Source organism: Falco cherrug, chromosome 1 (assembly GCF_023634085.1).
Source record: "Falco cherrug isolate bFalChe1 chromosome 1, bFalChe1.pri, whole genome shotgun sequence".
Taxonomy (NCBI): Eukaryota; Metazoa; Chordata; class Aves; order Falconiformes; family Falconidae; genus Falco; species Falco cherrug.
Genome location: NC_073697.1, coordinates 74262874 through 74275982, shown reverse-complemented (window position 1 = coordinate 74275982; position 13109 = coordinate 74262874). Strand labels below are relative to the sequence as shown.

The window sequence follows — 13109 nt, the reverse complement described above, 5'->3', positions numbered from 1 at the left end:
AGCAAGGTTGCTTTTACAGCCACAAGATATACAGAGGAGCTGTTTTTCTTTTATGCTGTTTCTAACTGTACTGTTTTGTAGCAGCAGCTGCACATATCATTCTTATACCAGTTAGCAATAATTTTCAGAAAAATGTTTTGTTGCTTCTTATATTAGAAATTATATGGCTTACATTACTTGTAATGATTGCAATTTCACTAGGTGTTGTCACTAGAAATTAGAGACTCAGTAAATACTTTTTGTATACTTTTCTAGCAGCAGGCATAACAACACAACATTTACAGGACATTACAATATGTATCCTGTAATAGTTTATTGCACTTCTGAGCACTGCCAGGAAATACAGAAGTGTATTTACAGCACCAGCAGTAACACAAATGGATGAATATAGTATGTTTCTATTTATCTAGTGCTTTTCATCAGTGATGCTTTTGACAGATAGACTGTCAATGTAATAGTCATACACCTACTTCTACACAACATTTTGCCTAATGGTGAAGCAGAGAGAAATGCTCACCAAGGCCCACCACTGTTTACCAGGGTGCCTTTCTGCAAAGCTGCACCCCAGCCTGGGCTGTTGTAGGGCGTTACTCCTCCCCAGGTGGAAGGCTTTGCATTTGTCTTTACTGAATTTCAGCCCATTTTTCCAGCCTTTCTAGGTCTATCTGAATAGCAGCCTGTCCTTGAGCAATCATCTGGTCCCCCAATGTCACGTCACCTGCCAACTTGACAAGACAGTGCTTACTCACTTCCTCTGGGTTATTGGTGAGACACATCCCAGGTTAGACCTCTCTGGTATCTGTTACCAGCCTGCAGGTGAGCTACCCTGTGATCTTGACTATCCAATCAGAAAATATCCATCTGGTTTCCCACGCAGGCAGACCTCATTTGGGTACAAGAATGTGGGAGACAGTATTGAAAGCCTTGTAGTTAAAGTAAACTACATCCATTTCTTCAGTCCTGTCCATAAACCAAGTCGTTTTACTGTAGGAGGCAACCAGATTGGTCAGGCATGACTTACCTTTGGTATATCAATGTTGACTGCTCCCAACCAACTTCTTCTCCTTCATGTGCTCATAAATGTGCTCTGAAAGGACTCACTCCATGATGTTGGATGACCAGCTTTAATTCCATGAATCATTTTATTTTATGTTTTTTGAGTATAGTCTGGACATTTCCTTTCTCCAGTGGTCAGGGAATTCTCCAATGCCCTTATCTTTCAAAAATCGAAGCAAGCCACCTTGCAAGGACGTTGGACATCTCTCTCTGCACAGCCTTCCTTTGATGCAGCCTGCCAGGCCTCATGGGATTCTGTGGGTCTAGTGTTGTCAATCACTCCCTGCCTTGTCTGGCTGGGATTTACCTGACCACCTACTGCTGGTTGTTCATTGCCTCTTTGAACCCTGCCTCTAGTCACAGAGACCTGGGAGACCTTGTTGGGGAAAAGTGAGGCAAAGAAGGCATTGAGAACCCCAGCCTTAGCTGTGTGTGCTGTTCCCCTAAACAGGTCCACACTTGCCTTGTTCAGCCTTTTAGTTCTGCAAAAGCTGTTCTTGCTACCCTTGAAGTCCCTCAAGAGCATTCACTTTAGCTGAGGACTGGCTTTCCTAATGCTATTCAGAGTTGTCAGGAAGTGTTTTAAATTCATCCTTTGTAGCCTGTCCATATTCCACCTTCTTTATATTGTCTGATGAGATGAAGGCCTTTTTGAAATTCACGGTGGGGGTGTTGTAATTTCAAAGTGTAATAGATGATTGAAATGCTTTCCCTGGAGAAACCTACCTGGTGGCTATATCTAAACTTCAGGACTGATCTTTAAAATTGTATCAATCCTTATTTCAGTTTGTTTATTAAACCTAAGCATAACATCTTAGTAGTTTACTTTCATATTCACCTGATTACGACTAGAGCCTTTAAAAAATATTTACTGCTTCCCTTTCACACACTGGCCATAATGAGGTTTCACATTTTTGCTAACAGTTCATCCATTTCATATTTAATCTTTCAGAACTTATAGGTTTCTACCTGTACTTGATAATTTTATTCCTTCTTTTTTTTTATAATTTTTGATTATAAATTAGCTGCAGTACTTATTCTCCTGATATCTGAGTCTACTAGGGTCTCAGATTTTTCGTCCTAGAAAAGGGCATGTCTCAATCCTCTAGTAGAAGACCGATATACTTGGTTTCAGAAAAAGCTTTATTTAGCAGCTCACCTTTGATGATCCCATATGTGTACTGGTTCTTTGCAAGTTCCCTGCTGCTTATGTTCTTGAAGAGGAATGCCATCTTGTTGGAGATAGAGGAGAGGATTGTGGGGGTTTTAATACCATTAGTTATCTACTCTTCAAAATTAAATTTATCCCTTCTATATATTTGCTGTATGTTATCTGCTTAGAATATAGGTCTTGTTCAATATTATTCTAAGCCCATATGTCTGAATTTCAAAGGATTTCTTTTTGACTTAACTAACCTCTAAACCCTGGCCACTGAGCTCTATTGATTTCTTCTTTTCCTGCTTTCTGTTGTGTTCAGAGGCATACATATCCTTTGAGGTCTGATTACTGTTTTCTTCAGTGCCATCCCTGGAACACCTAAGAATTCAATTTTTTTTGCCCCCTGTAGGGCCATTTTCACTAGCTTCTATATTTACATGTTTCAGAAACACAACTTGGAATTTGCTTGCATTTTCTGTGGCTGCGATGAGCTTTTACTGTTTGCTATTGCCTGCTTTAAAACAGCATTCAGCTCCTTGATTTGTCCTTAGGTGTCATCCACTAGATTTTTGCAGTTTATACAAAGTTAATTTGCACCAGGAAAGCTGTAATGGGTTTTAGGCAGTAAACGTATTGCAGTAGTTATTTTGAAACTTCAATGAATGCCATTAAAGAACCAAAAGTATGGGACAGCAATTCTATAGGACAGAAAAATAAAGGCCAAGATGTAAGGAGACTTTAAAGGTTCCAATATACCTTTTTAAGTCCAAAGTAGGGCTGACAAAACCATATTTGAGTTGCTTTAGAAACTTCTAAAATGGTTATTTTTTTTCTTGCATATAGGGAATAGATAAGACTAGATAATATGTAAAGTAGAACAAATTTATTGGACTAAATAGCTTGAACTGTGATGAAAAGGCATTTCATGAAACCACAACAGAAATCTTCCTATTGCTGAAAATAGTGTAGGATGTGGTTGGTGTGATGGGTACACCGTTCAGTGCAGGAATGCCACCAGAAAGCTGCTCTTCACTGAGTAACCCAGCAGCACGTAGAAGTACTCAGCCCAGATCCTTTGGGCTAGATTTGGTGAGTTCTGGTGCTACCTCTTCTGCTCCCCAGCAGCAGGGTGTGTGGTGGCACCGTACTCTCATAGGCAGTTACCCAGCTTCTGTTGAACTTGCTGCATACGGCTGGAGGAACTGCAATGCCCCCTTTTCTCCTTTGCCCCCTCTCAAAGGAGCTCACCATTTGATAGGATCCTCTTACTCCTTCCATTGTTCCCTTTTCATCCAGTTTCATATTTTCCACTCCTTTCATTTTGTATTCCTCCTTCTGTCTTAAACCATAAAAAGAGTTTTTCAGTCTCACTTTGTCTTTTAAGGAAAAAAAAAAAAAAAAAAAGGAGGAGAAAAAAAAAGCCACCCAGCAACAAAAGAAACTGGCTTGACAGCCATCCTCCTATGTGTTGCCCTTTTACTTGCCTGCAGCTTCTTCCTCTTGAAAATGTGGCTTCAAGTCTCCTGTGTCTCTTTTCTTCACCAACAATTAAGGTCTCTCCAGGATCTCTCAAGGCAGACGGATATTCCTTATGGCACTGTCTTGGACTCTGCAGTCTATGAGCACGTCCGAGTGAAAGGGATGAACCCTTTTGAGAGAGACAGCATGTATGCCCAAATGTGGCGGATGATTAACAGAAGTAATGGCTCAGAGAACAACGTCTTGGAGTCGACCGCAGGCATTCAGAAGGTACTGGTATGACTTACTTTTTGTTTCCCATTGGAGATGCTCAGCTGTAACACCACATTTGCTTAGTTGTTGCTTTTAACTATAAGGGATGCAATTGCACCCAAATAATGATCACTCCTGGTACCAATTTCTGCAAGCCCCTTGCATTGGCACAGAGAATGGGGACTTCTCAGCTACATACCTTGTTTTCAACATTTTAAAATGTTTGCTCCAAGAGGGTTTTATAGGTATGAAAGATGACTGCATTTGTCAGGATGCAAAATGGGAATAGGATCACTGGACTTATAACCCCAGAATATGTAGCAATGTGCTGTACGAGACATTAATTAACTTATTTGTGCACACTCCTGACACTGAAAATCTTGGCTTTCAGTTGTAGGTCTGAATCATGTATTTTTAAGAGAAGCAGGCAGAAAAAGATGATCTGGCTTTAAAGAAGAGTCTTAGAGCCACCTTCTGTAGTGGGTTTAAAAGTGGCAAAATACTTTGAGAGCAGGAGTCAATTTTTGTAGGCACATTTGTGAAAGCCATAGTTCCCTCCCAATTTTTTGGTTGACAGCTACATCTTTTATAAGAACACTAGTCCATGAAAGGGTTCAGTATGAGAGTGAATATGAGTTAATGAGTGACTGTATATAAACCTTTTCCCTACTACCATATTTTCATGTTCAGACTTTTAAATCAAACCTGAGAAATACCATATTTTTTAGATTTTATTTTAAAATTCAAAATGTGAACACTGATGAGAGCAAATATCCAGGAAGTTGTGTGTTCACTTGTTTTAAGCTTGGTTTATACACTTCTGAAAATCCAGACAAAGTGCCTTTTGTGTCCACTGAAATCCATTTGCCAGGAAAACCTGTAATTTCTGCTGTTTTGACACTGGATACAAACATGTAAGAGAAAAGAATATGTTAAAAAGAATTATGAAATCACTGGTGATCTCTTGATAATAAAAGAACCACAAAATAACAGAGATTCTTTGGAGTTTTGACAATCACTAATCTACCCTCTGTATAACTGAGATCATATTTTCTCCTCTGAAGAACTAAACAGCATGAAAGAAGAGGCAAGAGAGGCCCTGGGGAGCTGCATTTTTGAAACCCCTTTAGATAAAGTCATAAGCTGAAAAAGCAAAGAAAAAAAGACACACTGAAGATTTATTTGCTACAGGAAATTGCTTTTTTTGAGAAAATATATTTTAGTTTAGTTTGTAAGGGACTGATAAAACTGGGGTTTGCCTTTTGTATAAAAGAACCTGCCCTCCTCCTGGTTTGCCTTCCCAAGTTATAGTAAGAGTTTCAGAGGAATCAAAAACCAGAGTGTGTCAAACACAGCTGTGTTAACTAATGGCCTTTAGCTGAAAAAAGCAACCGGCGTATCATGCTGGCAGGTAATTCCAGATTAGTGTCTTTGATTTCTCATTCATGGAAACATGGCAGTTGCCATCCTAAAACCTACAAAACCAGAAATATTTGAGGACTTTAATTTCCCATGCCTCTACTTCCCAGGAATAAGCACTTGCAAATGATATTGAAAAAGCAAGTTGTAGCATGGGATAAAGCCAACCACCCTCCAGTTTTAAAATATCACGGGGCTTAGGCCCAATTCTGATGAATATACACATCCACCTATATGTGTATGTTCATCAGAATTGGGCCTAAGCCAGTTCTCCCAGTTCCTCCACTTCTTTCACCTTATGGGAAGAAATGACATAGAAAAAGATTATTTGTCAGATGCTGTTCACACAGAAGCTTTTGGGAGATTTTATTTGGCTTGCTCAGGAAGAAAGCTGGATGAAGAATGTGATGTTAAGAGCTAGTCTTAAGCAAGGAAAGTTAATATTGGAAAAGGTAGCTGATAAGAGGCAGAGATTATGATCTCTATAACATACTTCAAAAAAATGAAAACATTTCAGAGGAAAGAATTCATGAGTTCCCTCAGGCTATTTTTATGCTTCATGATGTTCTTCAGGGTCTTGAATGAATTTAACTGGCGACATCAGAGCTATTAACCAGATTATAACCTTAGTCAAGCTAAGCCAACAGGTCTCCCTCTGTGCTTCATTTTGTTTCTACCATTAATCAGCATTTAAAGCATGACTGAACAGCAGTTCATCCAAGCTCTCCAAGGCCATTGCCTTGGCACACATTCCTGGAGTGCCAAGTGAGGGCTGAGACTTAACAAGTGCTTCCAAATGGGTACAGGGAAAGGAATTTCCACCAGGCTGCCTAGTGACCATGAAGAGACTGTGGTAGAAGCGACCACCATGGGAGAGATGTGTGCAGGAAGGATGTTATGGATGTGGTGGGCATGCTTTTCTTTAACAACACTCCCTGCTGCACCCTTTCTGAGGTTAAATGGGGTTTGCGAGTAGCCATCACAGAGAAGGCTTTGCCAAACATTTTTGTTATATCTTGAAAGTACTTCAGTTTTGTCTTGGTTTTATTCTGCAAATTACAGTAGAGCTGGAATTCTTATTTTGAGGAAAGTAGCAGTTTAATACTAGTGTATATATAAACAGGGGGAAAGAGGGGGGGATCGACCTCTGATTTACTCATTGCGTCATTCCACTTAGCAGGACTGCATGCTTCCCGTACCAGTGACTTTATGGGGAATGGCGCCTGTGTGAGTGAAAATACAATACAACCAAATGACAATGATTGCGTAGTCCCATTTTGCATCAGGCAATCCACTGTGACCTGCTTTTCCTGGCAGGAGGGCAGTGCAGGCAAGAGAAATAAGATGGGAAGATCATGCCATTGTAAGTTTTCAGGTTTAGATATTTATTGGTCCTGTTCTCATAAATCAGGTGCATACATATCACTGTGTGTGCTTCTATTCCATCCATAGTGAAAAGCTATATATACACCATCAGGTCTAGATAGAGAGCAGCTGGGTAGATTCACCCTGAAGCAAGAGCGGAGTTTTAAACACCTCAAACAGGAGACAGCCTGAAAAGCGCAAGCACTTTAGATATATTCTGCCACTTACGCTCTCTTCCTCCCTCAAAAGATAGCAAAAAGCAGTTGAAGATCTGAGCTGAAGATAGGAAAGCATTCAGTTGTCTTCCTGCTCTGTCAAATCAAAATGGATGAGGAGGTAGCTGCATTCCTATATATGCTTGGATTATTCTGGAGAATATTCACTTTTATCTTATTTTTTCTTTGTTATTCCTAAGTGGTTTGTGCATCTCAAATTGATTTTCCTTTTTTGCATAGGTTATGAAATATGCATCTCATTCTGTTAAAGGAATCTCTATTTTTTGCAGAAGTTATTTATTCGGAGAGGATTTACAGAGGCCTAAGTCATGCCTGCTTAAACATTCATTGAGGACTCCAAGAAAAATCATTTAGGCTTACACATATCATATTACATACCTCTTTATGTCTTCTTAAAAAGCACATTACCCTGCTTAATCCTTTACAAGCACCACAGGCTTTCCTGTCCTTGGAACTATTCCCATTTAAATATAATGAAGCACTTCCATTGTGCCCCTGTCTGCACTTTCTTCCCTAGAGTATAATAGTGCCTAATGCCCTATCCTACCCACCTTGTTCCTCTGAACATGACACCATAGCCTACAGCGTCTGCATTTTTCTCAGCAGTACAAAGTGGAAAATTCCTTTCCCGTGCTGCATAGGCAGAATCCGAATGCATTTGAAACCTCTATCTATTTAACTCTTATCTGTAAAATATTTAGCTGGTAGGAAACTTGCGAATGACTGTCAGGTGAAATAATGCCTCTGGATGGTGCTTTAAAAGAAACTCCTCTTAGGCTCTAACAATATTTCCTCCAGCTTGCACACAATATTAAAAGGAATTGGGTCTTGAGATTTTTATTTTCTTGTGACCCTACTTGCATTGCCAGTGGAAACATGCTAGCAGCTGCTGAGACCGTTTCTTTTCCCTGGACAACGTGGGTGGCACTTTTACCTTCCTGAGAATACTTAATAGTAATAATATTGTTTAAACTACCTATGGATTGGTCATAACAATGCTTTGCTAAGGTGATTTGTCTGGGGAAGAAGGGGGTAATAATGATTTGCAATTCTGTGCTAGAATAAATTGTTAGTAAGTGGACATGGTTATTCTTAATTTGTTTTCAGCAGTAGCAACAGCATGAAGATTTCTACTGATGGGCCAAAAAAACTCCTGAATTAACTAATTATCTTGATTTACTCACAAATTTGCCGTTGGAATTGCTGTTCTGGTGGCAGATACACTGATCTGCCAGATAGACAAAAAGATCTAGTTAATATATGCAAGTCCATACATCTTTGTTGTGAACATTTCTGACCATGGAGTTGGCCAATAAAAAGGCACTGAAAACAAGACATAACAAGACAGACTTTTTTGATATTGGATCTGTACTGTGATTCAGCAGTTAGACAGTAGCTAAGAAATGGATAGGAAGCAAAAAAGGCAAGCACATATAAAAATGCTTGGACTGTACTCCAGTTGCCTGTATACCTCAATTCACTACAAGGAGAACAGCTACACTATGCAGCTGTTGGTTAGCAAACTAATTATCAACCAGACACTGGTTCCCTGGTTCCCCTCTGCTTCTGGAGGTGATGCTTCTTGGGCAGAGGAGATGTTCTGTTGTTGTTCTACAAGTAATAAGGTTCAGGAATACCCTTAACACCTTGACGTGTTCAGACCCAAAGCTGAAGATGCAATTTATCTATTTTGCAATTGCAGTCTCCTGTACAGTCCATGACTTGGAGCTGACAGGTGCCTGGGGGTACGAAATAGTTCTGCTGTCTTTAGTTTGTATTATCATGGATGGTCTGGCTACTTTTTTTTTCCCCTATAATCCTGTGTGTCTTTGCTTCCATATCTAGGGCTTAAACAAACTTGCAGCAGTGCAAAAATGTAGAGTCCTGTCCAGAAAGCACTACAAACACGGTGCGGTGTTATTTTCAGGCATTATCAAAAGGCTAATAGTTATCTGGATTAGCTTAGGGAGTCAGTGTGTTTTGGATGTCTAATAACTGATCTGTAACAGTTAACAGAGTGTGAAGAAGATTCTATGCATGGCTTTAAACCTGAAATGCAAAACTGTTTTCCTGCTGCCTCATTTTCCTAGAATTCAAGGTAGGCTGAACAAAATGCTTGCTCTCTCTCACAAATGCTCTTACACATATACTAAAATTTTATATAACTTTGACTTTCTTAAGTTTTCACAGGTTTTATCTTGAGTAGAACACCTGTAAAAGTTATTTTCTGCAGAGTTTCATTTTATTCAAATGAAAATGTAAGTCCAAATTTGAGTTAGCCTACATATCAAGAAGTGGATCTACATGGACATGTGCTCATCCAACAACTAAGCAAGCCTACTACCAACTACTGCCATATTCCTTTTGTCTCCAAAGTTTCCTGAAAATTTTATCTGAGTTCAACTTCTCCTGTTTCATCTTAGGTGCTCCCAAATGTGCTTTCCCCCTTTTGCTCTCACTGAAATGCCATCCAAGTTGCTCATGACTACTGTTCAAAGGTCAGCCTGCATATGCCTGCCAGTCACTTTAACAGCCTCAGATGTCGCTGACTGATGTCCTGCTGTGGTGCCATGCTACTCTACCTTTCATGACTGTCTTTGCTTGCTCTCTTATCTCTATTATCTTAGAGAATTTTCCAGATCTGTTCTCCAGTTTTTGTGGGTCATCCTACATCTAAGACCATAGTCTTTTCTATCTGTAGCTCATCCCAGAGTATTCTCAAGTCCAAACAAATTCAGCTAGTGGCTCCAGGGAGACAACTTGCAGTTCTGCCTCTCTTACACTGAACTGAGCTCCTTTTATCTGAAATAAAATTTGTGTATATTCCTCTACTGTCCTTTCATGTCTGACCACTAATTTGGTTCCACAGGAAACCTACAGTAGCTGACTTAATCATCTTAATTTTCTTCCCTGTGACTTTCTGTTGCTTAAGCTTCTGTGTCTGTTTAAGTTTTGCCAGTTGACCTTCCATAGCATGTCTGTGATTTACCCATACAACCCTCAGTCCATCGCTTCATTAGTTTTCAGTGTTATTTTCTGGGACCTTTATAAAACACTCTTTCTGCATTCAGTTCAATTGAAAATGCTCCTGGGGAAAAAAAAAATTTAAAAAGGGAAAAAAAACAAACAAACCAGTTGTCTCGAGTTTCAAGGCCCTTCATGGTCAATTCTAACTCTCCCAGTAGCTTTCTCATTTCTGAATTGGAAATCATTCGTGTGAGCTTCCAGCACAACTCCTTTTTTGAGCAAGCATCTTTATGCTTTCTCCAAGGACTCTTCCATAAGGTATAAAGTTTTCCCTCAAGACAGTAGTCTTGCCTTTTCTTCAAACTCCTTAACACTCTCCTTTGTTACTACACTAACAAAAACCTTGACAACTAGGTCTCTGGTGTACTACAATCACTACCCATTAACTGAGCAGCACTATTTTATTGTTTTTTTGCTCTTTCCCTTCTTTTAGCTTATTTTATAACTGCCAAATAAGAGGGACAGAGGGACTCACACTACAGTCATCTAAATACCATCATTCATGTGATGTGGGTGAAACCAAAGAACACTGTATCCCAAAATGAACTAAGTTAATGAACATGGCCATTATCAGACAAAGTATTTCTCAGAAAAAAGCTTCTCTGTGCCTGACCTTTCAGCCTTCATCCTCAAAGGGCAGCTACAGCTTATATTTCAAAATATGAGCATGGGAGCTAAAGTTCATAACAGTCTGACACAATACAAAAAGATGGGGTGGGGGGGAATATTTTATTGAGCAATCAGTCCTTATTATCTCTCATTTTCTCAAGCTTCAGTGGTGCCAGGTACACACTTCTCTTGAATTGTCTCATTGATTAACATAATTGCATTAATCTCAGAGGCAGTTTTCTAATCCTAAAGTTTTTTGCTAGTTTTCAGAGGTTTGTTTGCCTAAAGCTTGGTTATTTAGGGATCCCCCTACAGATATATCCCTTCTTCTCTTCAAAGGTGATTCTTTTTTAAAAATTTGCTTCACTTAGATCCTTAAACTGTCATGGCTACAACTGTACTCCCATCACGTGTAACTTTAGATGCCTAATTTATGTGCCCAGGTTTCTTCCCCTGCTATCGTAGACAATTTCCTTTCCTAGAGAGTGGTTGGGAATGCCTAAGCTGGGAATCTATTTTTCTTGGCAGCCTATTTTGTACAGTACCTATCAAAATAAGATCATATTCTGTGACTACAAATGCCAATAAAAATAAGAAATGGCAAAATATACCCTGAGGAACTAATTTTTCTTGAATCCTGTAGAACTGCATTCTGCAGAGAGCTGAATCCAGGTTTTTCAGATGGAGAAACGATGGCTGATAGCCCTTTGAGGAGTGATCATCATCCTGGTGGCCAAATACAAAGTGAAGTGCTTCACACTTTAGCCTGTTTCTAACCCTGTAGTCATCTTTTTACATGGCAAAACAGTCCGGAGAGGAAAACTGATTCCTTTGTCAGTGGAGATTTTACTTGGAGTTTCTTTTGTGTAGAAGTGGACTATTCGGGATGCATCCCTGTCCTGATGGGAGACCAACTCTGTGGAACTACGCAGGTAATTGCCACCGTAAGGCAAACTGTTCATTGCCAGGTATTTGATCTAAAACAATCTTTACGTACATGCAAAAAGTAGAATTAAAGTTGTGTTAAACAGCACTCAATCTCTAACTGTTGAGATAACAAATAGGAGCTTTCCTTCTTTTTTTTTTTTTTCTTTTTTTAAATCTCCGGAGAGTTTTTGGTATTTTTGATAGGTGGGGAGGGTAGGACCACAACACCACACACCCTGACAGCAAGTGTAGCTAGACCACAACATGCAGACTAACTGCTCATGGCTACCTGTATGATGAGTTTGCAGCTGGCAATGCTTAGTTTATCTCCCTTATATGTGCCTTTTTCTGGCAGCCTGCAACTTTGGGAATTGCTGCCAGAGTAGTAGGTATCCCCACTTGTTTTGATGGCCATATCACATCTGAATACCATAATCCCAAGCTTTATATATGAGATTTAAAACTTCTGAATAAGTAAGCAGCATGCGCGCTGCTTTCGTTTGCACTGACAAGGGATAAATTGTAGAAATTCTGAGCTCCCTCCTGAAGCTGGGATTTTTAGGGCATGGGAAATTTTGGAAGGGAGCAGGGAGTAAGAAAACTGACAATTAGGAAATAATTTAAGAAAAAGAGTGCATTTGCAGTCAGTGATAATAAAAGCTGAGCATGAGTATGTCAGGATAATGCTCAAAGGACATTTTTGCTGGCATTATTTGTTGCTGAAGTTTTCTCAGCTATCAACACTCAGTATTAGGGAGGCACCTGCTAGAAAGGGTAACATAAACAGAAAAGGATGCTGAGCCCACCCCTACAAACAAGTAGCTTAATTTGTGCATATTTGGGTCTAACAGAGCAATGCTATTGCTATTGTCATATTCCATAAAAAAATGTTTCTGAGTAATTACTATGTGAAGAGCACATTTATTATGCATTAGTGCTGGAGAGGTTTGAAAGAGAAACAGCTCTCATGAGTGCTGTTAGAAACCATCCAATAAGTAAAATACAGGCCCTAGTAAAGACTGCAAAACAGATGTCTTTATGGATATATTTGCACCAAGACAGAAGTTCTGCTGCATGTTTCTCTCTCTGCTCCCCATGTAACAAGTGCAACTAAGAAAAGTCTTCAAGTGATAGTAGTAAGCAACTCTCTTCTGAAAGGTATGGAGGCACCCATTTGCTGACCTGACGTGCTCGCTAGAGAGGTGTGCTTCTTGTCGGGGGCTCGTAGCAGGAATGTCACTGAGAGACTACCAAGCCTCATACAGTCCACTGACTATTTTGTTTTGCATGAGCATCAGAGATATAGCCAGGAGCAACCTGAGGAGTATCAAGAAGGATTGCAGAGCCCTGGGAGTGGGAGTAAGGGACTCTGGAGTGCAGGTAGTTTTTTCGTCAATTCTTCCAGTCAAAGGGGAGAGGTTTGAAAGGACCTCTCAAATCTGACAAATCAACAAATGGTTGCGGGACTCATGCCACAGCCAGGGGTTCAGCTCCTTAGACCATGGGACTCGCTTTGAGAAACCTGGTCTACTGGGGGCTGATGGGGTCCATCTGACAGAGAAGGGGAAGAGCATCTTTGG

The 13109-nt window shown here is 39.9% G+C and overlaps 1 protein-coding gene across 1 annotated transcript in view; it reads left to right on the top strand.

Moving 5' to 3' along the window:
- Positions 1–13109, top strand: part of GRID2 (glutamate ionotropic receptor delta type subunit 2) — a 730680-nt gene that overhangs the window by 623139 nt on the left and 94432 nt on the right. The window contains exon 13 of the mRNA XM_027812082.2: positions 3769–3964. Coding sequence (XP_027667883.2) covers positions 3769–3964 — 196 coding nt within the window. The remainder of the gene's footprint in view (positions 1–3768; positions 3965–13109) is intronic.